This window comes from Somniosus microcephalus, chromosome 12 (assembly GCF_052327205.1).
Source record: "Somniosus microcephalus isolate GS21.2 chromosome 12, FLI_Smic_1.0, whole genome shotgun sequence".
Lineage (NCBI taxonomy): Eukaryota > Metazoa > Chordata > Chondrichthyes > Squaliformes > Somniosidae > Somniosus > Somniosus microcephalus.
Window position 1 is genome coordinate 31,374,932 of NC_140998.1, and position 14,551 is coordinate 31,389,482.

Consider the following 14,551-nt stretch of genomic DNA (forward strand, 5'->3'; position numbering starts at 1 on the left):
TTGCTTTTGGACTGGATTTTTAAAACATTTTTTATTGAAGTCGTGGCTTGGTGCAATACATGTTATAAGTTCTTTAAGTGTGCAGAGAGTGCCGGGACTGCTGCTGGATGCTTGCAAGGCCTTGGATGGTAAAGGAAGGCCTCCGAGAAGACAGAAAATGCTAGAAATACTCAACAAGCCAGGCAACATTCATGGAGAAACAGTTCACGTCTCAGGTTGAAATGCTGCCGACCTGCTGAGTATTTCCAGCATTTTATGCTTTTTTTTCCCCAGACTTACAGCATCCGCTCACAGAGGAAAGAAGAAGATGCAGAAGAGGAGAAAGCAGAAGAAGTGGAAGCAGAAGGAAGGATGCAACCCAGACAGCCCCTATCTTGCTAGGATATCTGGGATGGAATCATCCGCCTGCGGTACCAGTTGACCACAACCCCAATTCCACTTTCAACATTAGTTCCACACCTTGCCTTCCCTCTGTTACTGACCATCACAGCATCTGCTTGGCCACAATGCTGAAATAAAAACCACCACAAAGCAAACTTTGCAATCCAACTTTATACATCTATCCATCCAATTTGACATCAAGAAATCAACTCATCGCCCTTATGCATTCCCTTAGTGACTGTCTTGGGTGTGCCTTTGCCTATCCTACTGATGTCACGCAGTGCTACCCCAGTGACTGCAGCATGACTGGTGGAAGGCTGCTGACTTTCAGCGGGGGACACAGCAAATGGCCTTGCTGGTTGACCTTGAGGAGCTGGGAGCCTTCTTGGCCAACCATTGGCTGGGAAGGCTGAATATCTTAGGTGTGCGAAATGAGTAAAGCACAAGGGTGGAGTTGTGGTGAGCGGAGAGCAGGAAAGCAAGAGGTGAATGCAAGAAGGAGGATAACATAAGAGAATATCAGCATCTTGTATCCTTTCTGCCCCACTGCTGGCCAAGGGCTCAGCCATGCCCTGCCAAGAATAGCCAGCACCATCTCCTGCAAGGGGGTGAGGGGAAGCTAAGAATGGGAGGTGTGCCTCGTGTATGGTACAGATTGTTGGTAGGTGAGTGACTGGGGGGGGGGGGGGGGGTAATTCATGCATTGAGAAGTGTGAGAAGTTAGTGGTGCAGTTAGTAGGAGATGGCTTTTGAAGATGCACTGACCTTGACCAGTGGGCTGAGGTCATGAAGCTTCTTTGGGTGCTGGAGCCAGGTCATGGGGGCAACACTACTGGCAGTGACTGCCTTGGTGATCTGGTCTCACATCTTTCTTTCTGGAGGGTCTCCTGGCCCCTGTTGGTAGAGGACCTCTCTTGCAGTGTTCACCCCCTGCACAAAGCTGGAGTGCTGCATGCGAGACCCTGGGTGCCCCTTCCCTGGCTTGCTGAGCCATTTGTGTTAGTGCTGAAGCACTTTTAGCATTTTTTGAGGTGCGGAAGGCAATTAATCTTTAAGAGCTGAAGACTCCCATTTTGGAATTCTTTAATGTTATTTTTTCTTTCCAGAAGACAGTTGAGCTGTAAGGGCTAAAAACTGCTTATTTTTACATGATTTTTATTTTTTTCATTTTAGAAGGCAGTTCCCCTTTAAGGGACCAAACTGCTTTCTGAAGTAACAGCCTTGCTTTAAGAGAAGGCTGTTCTTGCTGCAATGACGCTATGGCCACGCTACATTAGGGCCTTCTGCCAGGACTAATGCCACCAGAATGGCGCTGCACAGTAAGTTTAGTGCTGGGCTAATGTTAATTAGCTACCAGCAACAATGTACCAGTCCTGCCAGTGCCATCATTTACAGTGGCCTTTAACACAGGCCCGCGGTGGCATCAGCAGGTTTTTACCGATATCGAATTTCTAGGCCTAGAAATTTTAGTTATTGAGAAAAAAATGGCATTTGTTGGAACCCAGTGGCTAATTTGTGCAATCGCAATCATGAGTTTACATAGGCAAAGCCCGTTGTAAATGTGGGCATAAGAATTTTGTAATGGGAACGCTTAGAAAGTGTGACAAAACAAGATACAGGAAGTGGCGTTGTGCAGACAGGAAATGTCAAAGACAGAAAGAAAGAAGGGAACGGAATGGGGTAGCGGGATGGGGGAGGGACTAGTTGCCATATTAATCGGCATCTGTTTCTTACTTCATTGGAGAACACAGCTTCCCTTAGCTGCATGCATTCCCTGACTGAGAGTACAGTTAATCTCTTCCAGAACTGTTCTATCAACCCCCAGTTGTTCCCCATCACTAGCAGCAGAGAGAGCTGACTTGGTTAGTGGGTAACACCCCCTCTGATATTCTCCCTTCTTTTTGTAGAGAAGGCTCTACTCAGCGCCTCCTGGCAGCAGTGTGGCTGTGATCTGGAACCAAATGTGTTGGGACTAACCAGTATCATGCCATTCCCCGGAGCTCATTGTTACAGCCATCAGTACAGACAACAAGGTGTTTAATTTCTCTCGAGAGTGCCCGTGCTGCCACGCCTCATGAATGGCATCATTTTCAATACATTTTACAACTATGACTTTCTGTTACACATCGATGTTGGCTTTTGTCTTCCACATAAGGCCATCTATTGCACTAATCTTGCTGCTGATAACATTAAAAAATGTTAATGATGGGAAAATGCACGTTTGTCCCATTGGCACTCGCTGCCCTGGTGCTCTGTCTCTCTCGGCCTGGCTCCAAATGCATTTTGAACACTCAAATGCTCTTATTTCTATTACTTTGACAGGCAGATTATTCCAATCACTTATCACATTTTGAGTAAAGAAATTCTTCCTAATACATATCCATTAAAAATGTATTTTGCACTAATTTAAATTTACATCCTTTGGTCCAACTAGTCTAACTTACTTTCAAGCAATATTCTGGGTTTACCTAATCTATACTGTTTAATGTGTTATAGACCTCAATGAGGTCCTTCCTTTATTATGATTTGGTCTCAATAAATATGTTTCCCATGTAGGCCTTACAGACAAACCCACATTTCCTACCAACCAAAATGAGGCTTTATCCACAAAATAATGTGGGAGATAGCATGCGCAAGCTGAGCAATAAAGCTTGTTAATTGCCGATAAATTCACTGAATATAATATGTGTTGCCTTGTACTCTTTGATTCTTTTCAATGGACAAATATATCTCAGCTTGCAAACTACAAATCAGGTTTATTACAAATATTAATCAGACGCATGAACTAAAATGGCAGATTTCACTCCATTACAATACCTCATAATCCCCCAGTGTCTCTTTTCAAACACTTTAACAGACCTCTGCCGTTCTTTAAACAGCATGTTTCCTTGATGAAACACTTTGGTACGAGAAAGACAAGCTCACACGGTCCTCTGTGTGCCTCTACCTCAGCAGTAGTACAGCAAAAAGGTGAACTAGTGAACATGCCATAGCTACACCCAGCACTAGTCTTCAATAGTATGTGTCCTTTCCTGCAGAAAACTGTCTCAAGCCCTTCGTCAACCTCCAGGACAAATCAGGTCTCTGGATCTGACATACAGAGTCCCCATTAAGAGAGCCATCTCAGCCAGTGACCCTTCAAAGACCTGACACAATAACACATGAAAGAGATTGTATATCTGGAGAGGATCAGAATTCCCCGTGATCCAAATTACTTACATCAACTGTGTGAACTTTAACTGCTGTCTCACTTGCTGAACAATAGGGCGATAAAAAAAATTCCCAATCTAACTGTCCCCAGTTTATAGTTCATTTTTTTACTTTTTTTTTCTTTCACATGACAGCCGTCGATCATTCTGCCATTGCCATTTACACTTTATCTAGAGTCACCTTTTGTTTCTTAACTTGTCCCATTAACCATCTCCTTTTGCCTTGCACCGCCATCCCTTTTTTCTCTTAATCTTTCCTGCCTGCCATCCTATCACAGACCTTCCCTTTTGTTCTTTCATCCCCTCCCCCCTTTCCCCGCCCCTACACTTGCTTAAAAACCTGTTCCATCTCCAGCATTTTTCCAGTTCCGACGAAGGGTCATCAACCTGAAACGTTAACTCTGTTTCTCTCTCCACAGATGCTACCCGACCTGCTGAATGTTTCCAGCATTTTCTGTTTTTATTTTATATTTCTTTAGAGAAGAAATGGAACTCAGAAACCCTAGGAGTAATTTTCCCAATTTACACTCCTGCCTTGGAGCCTCAGAGTCAGGAGCACATATCAGAAACTCGGGGCTTGCTCTGCATGCAGTTTCCTGATGGTTGGAAAGTCGTGCGCGGAGCATCCACATTTCTAATACACACTCTTTGTGGACGAGGCTCCCTCAGGCAGCACAAAGTTGAAAAATTCCCCCTAGTATTTGCATAGATACAAGACACAGATGTGTATCTTTCAACTGGCCAGCCTATGCTTAAATTAGCATGGTAACCAAAATAAAGTGATCACAGGCACAAGCTTTCACAAAGAAATATATAAAAGAAATGGAGGCTCCAGTAAACTGAAAAAATATCAGAAATCTGTCACATTCCTTCCTCCACCACTTTCTCTTTTAGACAGTAGAGCGTGAGCTTCTTGAATTTTTCCTCGTAGTTCATTCATTTTACACTTGGGATCATTCTGACCATTGTTCTCTGCGCCCTCCCAACACATGGCTGTCCCTCTTTGTGTCATGGAGACCAGATTTGAACACATTACTTCAAGTTATGGTAAATCCTTAGGATAACCCTCTGTAGATTTTTACTTTATTGGTCTGATTATACATCCCAGAGTTCTATTTGCTCTTTTTTTTTTTTTAATTGCTTCTCGCATTATCTAGATATTGGAAGTGCTGAGCTAATGGTTACTCCCATTATGCCCAGCTCCCTTGGAGTCTCTCTGTGTGAATTCTGCTCTATTCATTCTATATTTTTGTTCCATATGTTTTTTTCACCCATTGTGCAATACTTTATATTTGTCTGCCCAGCTGCATAGCTGATCGAAATCTTTCTGAAAACCTTTAACCAGATTCTTTGTCCTTATTGCTCTCTGTTTTAGTACCGTCTGTAAGTTTAACAAACAAGATGTTTCTGAAAATAGCCCGATACTTCACACTCCATTTGAATGTTCATTTATATAATAATAAGGACAGTGACAAGCAGTTAATGAAAAAAAGCCCAGACTCGTCCTATGAATCATTATTTCTTCTCTATTTTTACAGCATTGTTTCACTTCTCTGGAGGGGAGACGTGAAACTGCCTACCCTTGCCTTCCACGGCACATTTTGCCATTTTTTGTACAATCTATAACTTTCCCTTCATTTCTCGGTTGACCTCTCCATGCTCTGTAACTCCCTCCCCCCAGGACCATGCACAACTCATACACCGAGCGGGTGGGCAGAACTAACCCAGGCATTTGTCAACATGTGGGGACTTCTCACTAGTGGGTCCTATGGTGAGTTGGATACAGTATCTTCTAAAGCAGACCTTCTGATACATCAACAGCACTGCCACCCTGTTTGAAGTGTTTCCATTTTTTAAAATCAGTTGAAGCGTTTTATGGCAGGGCTTCAATTATTCTCAAGAAAACATGACATCATTTTTGGATGCTGCTGGCCTTAGTATCTTTTAAATATAATTTGCAACTGAATGCGTTGCCATATGACAATGACGTATCATAAAAACAAAGTTTGATAGTTGCTCCTAAGTAAGTGCAAAGCACTTTCTTTATGCCCACACCTACTAAATAATGTAGGTTAATACAACAACTTGCATTTACAGAGCGCCTTTAACATGGTAACAACATCCCAAGGAGCTTCACAGGAGCATTAGTCAGTCAAAATTTGACACTGAGCCACATAAAGAGATGTTAGGACAGGTGACCAAAAGTTTGGTCAAAGAGGTAGGTTTTACGGAATTGCATAAAGGAAGAGAGAAGTAGAGAGGTTTAGGGAGCAAAATGCAGAGTTTAGGCCCTTGGTAACTGAAGGCACAGCCAGCAATAGTGAGCGATGAAAATCAGGGCTGTGCAAGAGGTCAGAATTGGGGGAGTGCAGAGATCTCTGACAGTTGTAGGACTGTTACAGAGATAGGGAGAGGCAAGGCCATGGAGGGATTTGAACACAAAAAAAGAGAATTTTAAATGAATTTTCTCTTACATACAAGTCTGTTAATCTCTTATATTTTACAGAGCAAAATTTCATGGCAAGGAATTTAGGGATAATTCTGCACGTTTAATTTTTTTCCACTTCGTATGAGCATTCGAGTAAGACTGGACAGACAAGCACATTGGCTTTATTATTGTGACAAAGGAGCAAATGTTAAATAACCCCTTTTTATATTATTGCTCCATGACACATTATTCTCTTGTAAATTACACAGATTATATGATTCCCCTGTGATATATTCAGCACCTGACTTCTCCAAAGCCTTTGACAGAATCTGGCACCATGCACTTAACATATGGACTCCCACCAAAACTATGTTTGTGTCTGTCTCATTTCCTCTCAAATCACTCCACAATTGATGGCTCATCCTCAGACTCTTTCCCCCCCCCCCATTAACTCAGTGGTTAACCTGGGACCTGACCTTTTTCATTCTGTTCATTCTTCATATTAATGACCTCCTCAGTTCATCATCTAGCCCTATTCACTCTTTAAGTGTCAGCTGTGGCTCAGTGGGTAGCACTCTTGCCTCTGAGTCAGAAGGTTGAGGGTTTAAGTCCCACTCCAGGGACTCGAGCACATAAAGCTAGGCTGACACGCCAGTGCAGTGCTGAGGCAGTGCTGCACTGTCGGAGGTGCTATCTTTCAGATGAGACGTTGAACAGAGGCCCTGTCTGCTCTCAGACGGACGTAAAAGATCCCATGGCACTATTTCAAAGAAGAGCAGGGGAGTTATCCCCGGTGTCCTGGCCAATATTTATCCCTCAACCAACATCACTAAAGCAGATCATCTGGTCATTAGCACATTGCTGTTTGTGGGAGCTTGCCGTGCGCAAATTGGCTGCCGCGTTTCCCACATTACAACAGTGACTCCACTTCAAAAAGTACTTCATCAGCTGTAAAGTGCTTTGAGACGTCCGGTGGTCATGAATGATGCTATATAAATGCAAGTCTTTCTTTGCTGATGATCCCACTCTATATTCATCAATTTCTTTCAACATCCAGCTGGCTCATCTTTGAGCATAATTTGAATCCTGCTCCCATAACCTAGGAGGTTTTTCCCAACACCTCACGGTCGCTCCTGGAGTAATCGGATAGGTGGGCTCTCTCTCACTTCTAAACTCCAACCTCTTTCTTTCTGTTGCAACTTTTCTTCCAAAAGAGACAGCGAAGAGGTCGTCAGTTATGTGGTGAAATAGATACTGAGATCTCTTGGCCAAAGCTCATGGGTGTCCCGGTGAGACCAAGATAATGAGACGGAGAAACTAGGCTTTAAAATTTATATATTAATTACCTTCACTTCAAAACCCAATATAAAATTATGCTTAATGATGGTTTGCAAATCTGCAATTTGTGCCAATAAAACATCACAGAAAATACTAGTAAAATAATCAGAAAGCTTTTGAAGCCATTTCCCTTCCCTACTGTAGAACGTGATTCGCCTCAAAAGCCAATGCAAGAGAGCACCCTATGGGCTGAATGAGTTTATCCTGTCAGTTGTTGAGAGAATAAAAACGGGAAGGTTCCAGGTTTGATTCTGGGTTTGTGCTGAGTTGGCTGATCTGGGCGAGGAACATGACAACTAGCCTCTGCACGTCTGACCACTGTCTAATGGCGTCTGTGGGAAGTGCGCACATGTCCAGATCGGGTGAAGAAGACAAGACCAGGTTTAGCCAATGTGTACTCCCGCCATCACCCAGGCTCAAATAATCCTCAAATAACACTCACTGTCAAAGACTCACACTTGAATAACCGAGGATGACCAGAGCCCTTGAACCCATACTGCAGCAGGGACTCGACGATAGGAGAAGAGGGAAGCGGAGGGAGGAGGTTGGTGGAGAATAACACATAATCCACAGGCTCTTCTGTATTGTATCTCGCACAGGGCGAGCCCAGCCTTGAAGAGGTTATTTGATAAAGGAATATTTAAAAATAACGAAATAAAACTTGAAGAAAGAAAAAAATTAAAATTTGAATAAAGGAAAAAAACTTATTTCTTAATTGAACACAGTACTTATAGTTTATCCCACATTTAGAGCCAGATTCTGCAGTGCAGGTTGAAAGGGACTGTAAGTTGCTGCATCTTGATCAGTATCGTATTGTTCATTTCTAACTAGATGTAACAATACAGCGCACAGCATGATAATTCATACTTACACACGTATGTTGATTAGATTATTAGAGAGAAATACTTTAAAATACAAACTATAATATTTAATTACGTGCTCTTTATAAGGGAATGGCACATTTACGATTGTCTAAATGTGTACTATCTTTACATTAGGTATTTAGTTTTATTTCTGACACTCACTCGACATTCTTCGTGTCTGAATACGCCGTCATTGTACCGGACTTGGGAGATTACAGCAGAGTGTTATTAAAAAACTCTGCCTCCATCATTATCGAAACTACTCCGAACCCGTTTATAAAGTGCAAGAGGCAGCTCGAGTTCTTCCAGACATGAACGCAAGCAACAGTCTATGGCTCGTCCTAAAAAACTGCAGCAGCCAAAAGAGATTTCAAACTAGTTTAAATAGCCCATTTCACCAGCGCCTTCCTGCACTAACCGTTACAGTTATATTGATCCCATAATAGACTGAATTATTCCTGCCTTAAAAATATCAACTGGATGGCAATAAAAACGACTTCGTTCGATATCAGGCTCCGGAGATTCATTATTTGAAACGCGCAGCTATAGCCTCACAAATAAATAGAGTTGAAACAATTTTAATAATTCTAAGGTGGTATAGGTAGGTGCATTAACTAAATCCTGCAGCCCAACAGCGTGTCCAGCCCATCAAAGGCAAAGCGAGGAACACCTTAAAAGGATGGTATTGAAGCAATCTGCTCCCACAAAGATTTGCAACCCCCCCAACAAAAAAAAGAGATCGAATCTGGCCAGGGATGTCTTTTTCCCGATGCCAACCGACCAAATTTTAAGCATCTGAAGTTTCAAAAAAATAATCAATATTGAATTAAATACCATCGCACACAAGACGTCGAGTCATTTCATTACTGTATATCTGAAACAACCTTTGAAGCAAAGTTCGTTGAATTATTTATTTGCTAGCGACACATACACACAGGTCTGGTATGGTATATGCAGCAAAGAAAAACTTTTACTCGCAACGGTAATTTAAAAATATTGGAAAGTTCAAAGTGAGAATAAAGCTGTTTGTTCCCAAGAATAATCTGACTTGTGGAAACTATTCCAAACGAGATGTTGCACCAGCTGAACGTATCCCTTTGCCAAGAGGAAAACGGACGCAGGACAATGTCTATGTACAATTATTAAAAAGCAGAGCATCATGATATCTTCATAATCATTAACATGGAAATACAGTAAGTAAAGGCCACTGAAAGGTTTTTGTTAACATCGTATTAAAAATAAGGCGGATATCTTGCAGTCATCCTGCCTTACGCACACAAACTTGCCAAATCCACTGTCATCATCCTGATTAAGAGACACATGGAAGACAAAGGTTTTGTTTTGGAAAAACTACAACTGCACTTTCAGTTAACCGGAATAAGAAGTATTTAGACAATAACAATAATAATGAACATTATATATTGGTAATGATGGTAATAACCCGCACTCACGTTGCAGCTCTCCTCTTGGATGGACACTGCCATTCAGCACTAACCCTATCCGACCACCTGCCCGCACTGCCTGCACCTGTCGTCACCCGTCCTCATACCTTAAAAGGACAAAAGGGGGCGGCGACGCCTGCAGCCAATCCAATTCGAGCAAGCCCGCGCTGATTGACAGATATGCAAATTAAGTAAGACGGGTGCGAACCATTAACGTGAGAGGGAGGAATGAATTTCCAAAAAGGCAAAAAATCTGAAAGATGCAGCAGCACTGTTGTTAGTAAACACATATGTATGTTTAACATTGGTTTACAATTTAAAAGCGTTTTTGTCCCCACTTATCTACTATAGAGTGGGTGCAGATATTGTGATTGAATTTAAGTCCCCCCCTCTGAGTGCGAACATTCCTACAGTCCAGTGGAAGAATGGGGCAAACCATTCTTCCAAAAAATAGGTGCCGCATCAATGTTTGATCAAACACGCATTCGTTGATTACGATGTGTTTTACGCAGTGAGATGTGGTTCTTGCGGTTTAGGTGTGAGGCCAGCTTATTTTTGTTGTTCTGACGCCCCCCCCTTGGTGTGGTGCTGTGTTCCTCTCCCACCCCCCCCAGGTGTAGAGTGGTGTGGGCGGGCCGGATTCCGGTTTCCGGTGCGGGGCTCGCGCTGCCTGCAGCGTCGCCATGTTGGGCTGCTCGCGCTGCCTGTCCCACGGTCTCCGCCGCTTCACCGCCACCCGCCACCCCGGGGCCCTGCAGGTAAGGCAGCCCGCCCAGCTCTGTCTGTGTGTGTGTGCGTGCGCGCTGGTGAGAGATGGTGCTCACTCCGGAAGGAGCTGGGGTGGAGGGGGGGGGAAGAGCAGGCCCGAGGCCTTGGCCAAGGACAAGGACAAAACTTGTCACCCCGAGCAACAGCAGAGAGAGAGTCACCACCCCTGTCCCCGGGGTCACGCCCCACTTTCGCAATCTGCAGCAGTGCCGGAGGCGGCGGCGGCGGCTCCTCATAATTCATCACTTGGCTCATTTTTTTTTTGGCTCCCTTTGGTTACTCGAGTTTATGCGTTAAGCCAACAAAAACAAAACCGCAGTTTAATCGCCCAACAATCCGGGGAACAACTCCTAGCTGACTCTGTGACTAGTTATTAAAACAGGAAATGCTGGAAATACTCAGGCAGAAGAAACAAACGTGATATGAAAAAAAGATACGCCGCTTGAGTGGTTAGGATCTGGAATGCACTGCCTGAAAGAGTGGTGGAGGCAGACTCAATCATGACTTTCAAAAGGGAGTTCGATAAGTACTTGAAAGAAAACCATTTGCAGGGCTACGGGGAACGGGGGGAGTGGGACTAGCTGAAGTGCTCTTGCTGGGCTGTAACCATTCTATGATTCTACCTGCGGGGAGAGAGAAAAACGGATTTAACGTTTCACCTCGATGACCTTTCTCTCTGGTTATAAATTGCTGTCAGGCCCAGCTCCCCCCACACTTCCCATGGCGGTCATCTTCCCAACCGCCTCACTCCTCCCTGAATTCACATAAAGATGAAGTTGTATCTGCGATTGTGAGCATGCGCTTGTAGTTCTGTGGCTACATACTTGAAGCAGAGTCAGATACAGAGGCTGTGGGATTTATTTGTGGATTGCTCTTGCAAATAACCAGCACTGTCTCTGTGCAATCGTGTTATATTTCTAATAAGATCGTAAACTGAAACTGTCACTGATTTTTTTTTTTGTTGGTTAAGTTTTCATTTTCAGAACGGCTCATTTGCTGAAATAAAGTACTTGAGGGAACACTGAGGATTTTTAAGTGGTTGGCCTTTGATCTAGCCTTTTGTTATTGAAGTAATCGTTGAGAAGTAAGAGGAGAAATGGTTAAAAGACATCGGTTACCACGTATGTGAGGCAGATGTGTTAATTATGATAGATGCTGCCTCCTTGCATAGCAAAATCATTTATTTGGAAAAATAATTAAATACATCATCGTGTGTGATTGTAATATATTGGGGATAGATATAATCTCAAAATTCAGTTTCCAAAATAAGGATCAGAATATAGTGCCAATTCAGTTTAAAGGAAAACTGAGTTAGCTAGAAAGTGTTAATGGTCGCCTAGCTATTGATGTGAATCTGCTTTTATTTTTGTAATTTTTTTTATTACTGTCTTTTTCTTTGTGCTGCACAATATCCAGGTTGAGAATGACATGATGTGTTCTGAGGCTTCTGTCAATGTCACTCTGAAATTGTCCACTGGGATATGTTTAAGAATTAGTCTTGTTACTGACTTTCATTCTCTGCCTGTTGGAACAGTTTACCCTCTGGTAACTCCTCTGGCAGGACAGCTGAGATGCAGCAAGAACTTATTGGCTCCAATATATATAGTGGTAATACATGGGTGATAGCTCAAGGTCCATAAGCTGAGTTGGTTATACCATTCTCTCTCTTTTACTCTCTTGGCTTGATAGGGCACAGAGCAAGTATGGAGTAAGCCGGTGCTTTTCTGATACTAGGTGGCATAGCTATTGTCCATGCACTTTGTTAGTTTATTAATTTACCTGTGCAACAATACTATTTATGGGCCACTAGTTCCTTCAGCAGCTGACAATATGGAGGGGTGCTTTTTTTGACATTGTAATGGTTGACAATCTAAGGGTTGTGATAGTCATCAGTGGGACTGGATGATGTTAAAAAAAACTGCTTGGTATATATTTTCTGTTGTTTAGGTAGTGAGTAATCCTCAGTTCCGAGGGACTGCCTAAGAGTGAGCAAAACTGCCCAAGTACTCGCACTTCTCCTTTCACTGAGTTCCACTGAGTGATGAACTGACGAATAAAGAATACCCTTCTGTTGTATGTCTTGTGTGTTTATTCACAATGTAAAGGGTTAATTGTAAACAGTGAATGAAAATCAGCTTTGTTAGATCTGTGTGTTCAGGTAGTTTAATATAACGTGCTCTAGTTGGTTGGCGTTTATTTGGACATGCAGGTTTTATAGAAAGCAACAGAAGTTTAGAAATGGAAAGGTCTTGTGCTATCTGGTTTAAAAGTTACATTGTCTGAAATTGGGATAGGGTTGGGGTGAAGAAGTGGTCTCTGAAGGTAATCTTGACATGAATGGTGGTAGGAGAGGGGAAAATACAAGCAGTTTCTTAGTTCAGAGTTGTGCCAAGTTTGTTTGGAAGTAATTTGTAAAAGAGCCACATTTTTGAGGGAACGCATCTTCACCTAAATCGAGCAAGAAATCAAAAATAATCACTACCAGTTAGGCTCAATAGAAAGTAAAAAGAAAGACTTGGATTTATATCGTGTATTTCATGACTGTAGGATGCTCCAAAGTGCTTCACAGCCAATTAAGTACTTTTTGGAAGTGTTCGTCGCTGTTGTAATGTAGGGAAATGTGGCATCCAATTTGCGCAATGCAACGTCCCACAAACAGCAATGAGATAAATGACCAGATTTTTTTTGTGATGTTGGTTGAGGGATAAATGTTGGCCAGAACACTGGGAGAACTCCCCTGCTCTTCAAGAAGTGCCATGGGATCGTTTACGTCCACCTGAGGGATGACGGGGCCTCAGTTTAATGTCTCATCCAAAAGGGATTGACTAAAGGGAGCTTTTCTCCACATCTAGCGATACTTTTACTGTTAGCACTTCTATAGTTATGGTCTATCTTTTACCAACAGCTGAATTGTAGTCCTGTATAATTGATTCTGATGTGGGAATAAGGAAGCTCATTTTAGCAGCATGGAGGAACAGTACACAAACGTTGCTTGCCACAATGTGACTGTAGAAGTGTGAAATATACAAGGCTTTAACTCTGCTGTGGGTGACTGGACATAAAAAGCTAAAGAGGTAACATCCATCACCTTGATCAAATATTCACCCCACCAAAAAGATTTCCACTGATGCTGTGCCTTGATCGCGTTCTCTGCAGTCTAGTCTTCACCAGAAAGAAGGAAGGATAGAACTTGCATGTAAATAGTGCTTTTATAATGACCGGACGTCCCAAAGTGCTTTACAGCTAATGAAATACTTTTGGAAGTGTTCTTTTGATTGGATAATTTGTTTTAGTGATGTTGGTTAAGGGATAGATATTGGCCAGGACACCAGGGAGAACTCCCGTGCTCCTCTTCGAAATAGCGCCATGGGATCTTCTACGTGCCTGAGAGAGCAGACGGGGCCTCGGTTTAACGTCTCATCTGAAAGACGACACCTGTGACAGCGCAGCACTCCCTCAGCATTGCACTGGAGTATCGGCCTCGATTTTGTACTAAAGTCTCTGGAGTGGGACTTGAACCCACAACCTTCTGACTTAGAGGCGAGAGTGCTACCACTGAGCCACAGCTGAAAACATAGTACTGTGTGATCTGAATCACAACAAGCAACTGTTCATAAACAGTAATTTTTGCTGTTTGTTACTTGACTGAAATTCTGCTAAAGAAGGTGGTTTTAGGATCCCTCACTGGCTCAGTGAGTTGATTCAGTAAGTAGTTGAGCTATGCAGACAGGAAGGTGCCAGGTTTAATCTCTGATCTGCGCTGAGTAAGCTGTCTCCATCCAGGGAAGCCGTAGGGGATACTACAATTGAGCTCAGTGCTCCGTGGCTGAGGAGTGGGTAAATCAGTCAGGGTTCCAGCAGGTTTATGAATTGTTGATGTGAACAGGACCAAATCTGGCTGGGCTATGGTGCGCCCCTCGACCCGCCCCTGATCAACTAGCCCGTATACACTCACATTAAGGCTCTCGAATGAATATTGGCCACTTGGGTGTGATACTGAAACTTGACTGGTGTCTATGGATTGTGGAACAGTAACTTGCATTTATATAGCACCTTTAACATAAAGGAAGGTCAGAAGGCGCTTCACAAATAGGTACAAGGAAAACGGACACCAAGCTAGAA

At 42.9% G+C, this 14,551-nt stretch overlaps 2 protein-coding genes across 2 annotated transcripts in view; one reads left to right on the forward strand and one right to left on the reverse strand.

The window, feature by feature from the left end:
- LOC147109106 (prospero homeobox protein 1-like) overlaps nucleotides 1-9,776 on the reverse strand; it is a 66,489-nt gene extending 56,713 nt beyond the window's left edge. The window contains exon 1 of the mRNA XM_086004176.1: nucleotides 9,671-9,776. The gene's annotated coding sequence lies outside the window, so the exon portion shown is untranslated. The remainder of the gene's footprint in view (nucleotides 1-9,670) is intronic.
- A 522-nt stretch (nucleotides 9,777-10,298) lies between these two features.
- dlst (dihydrolipoamide S-succinyltransferase) overlaps nucleotides 10,299-14,551 on the forward strand; it is a 54,841-nt gene continuing 50,588 nt past the window's right edge. The window contains exon 1 of the mRNA XM_086002718.1: nucleotides 10,299-10,419. Coding sequence (XP_085858844.1) covers nucleotides 10,345-10,419 — 75 coding nt within the window. The 5' untranslated portion in view covers nucleotides 10,299-10,344. The remainder of the gene's footprint in view (nucleotides 10,420-14,551) is intronic.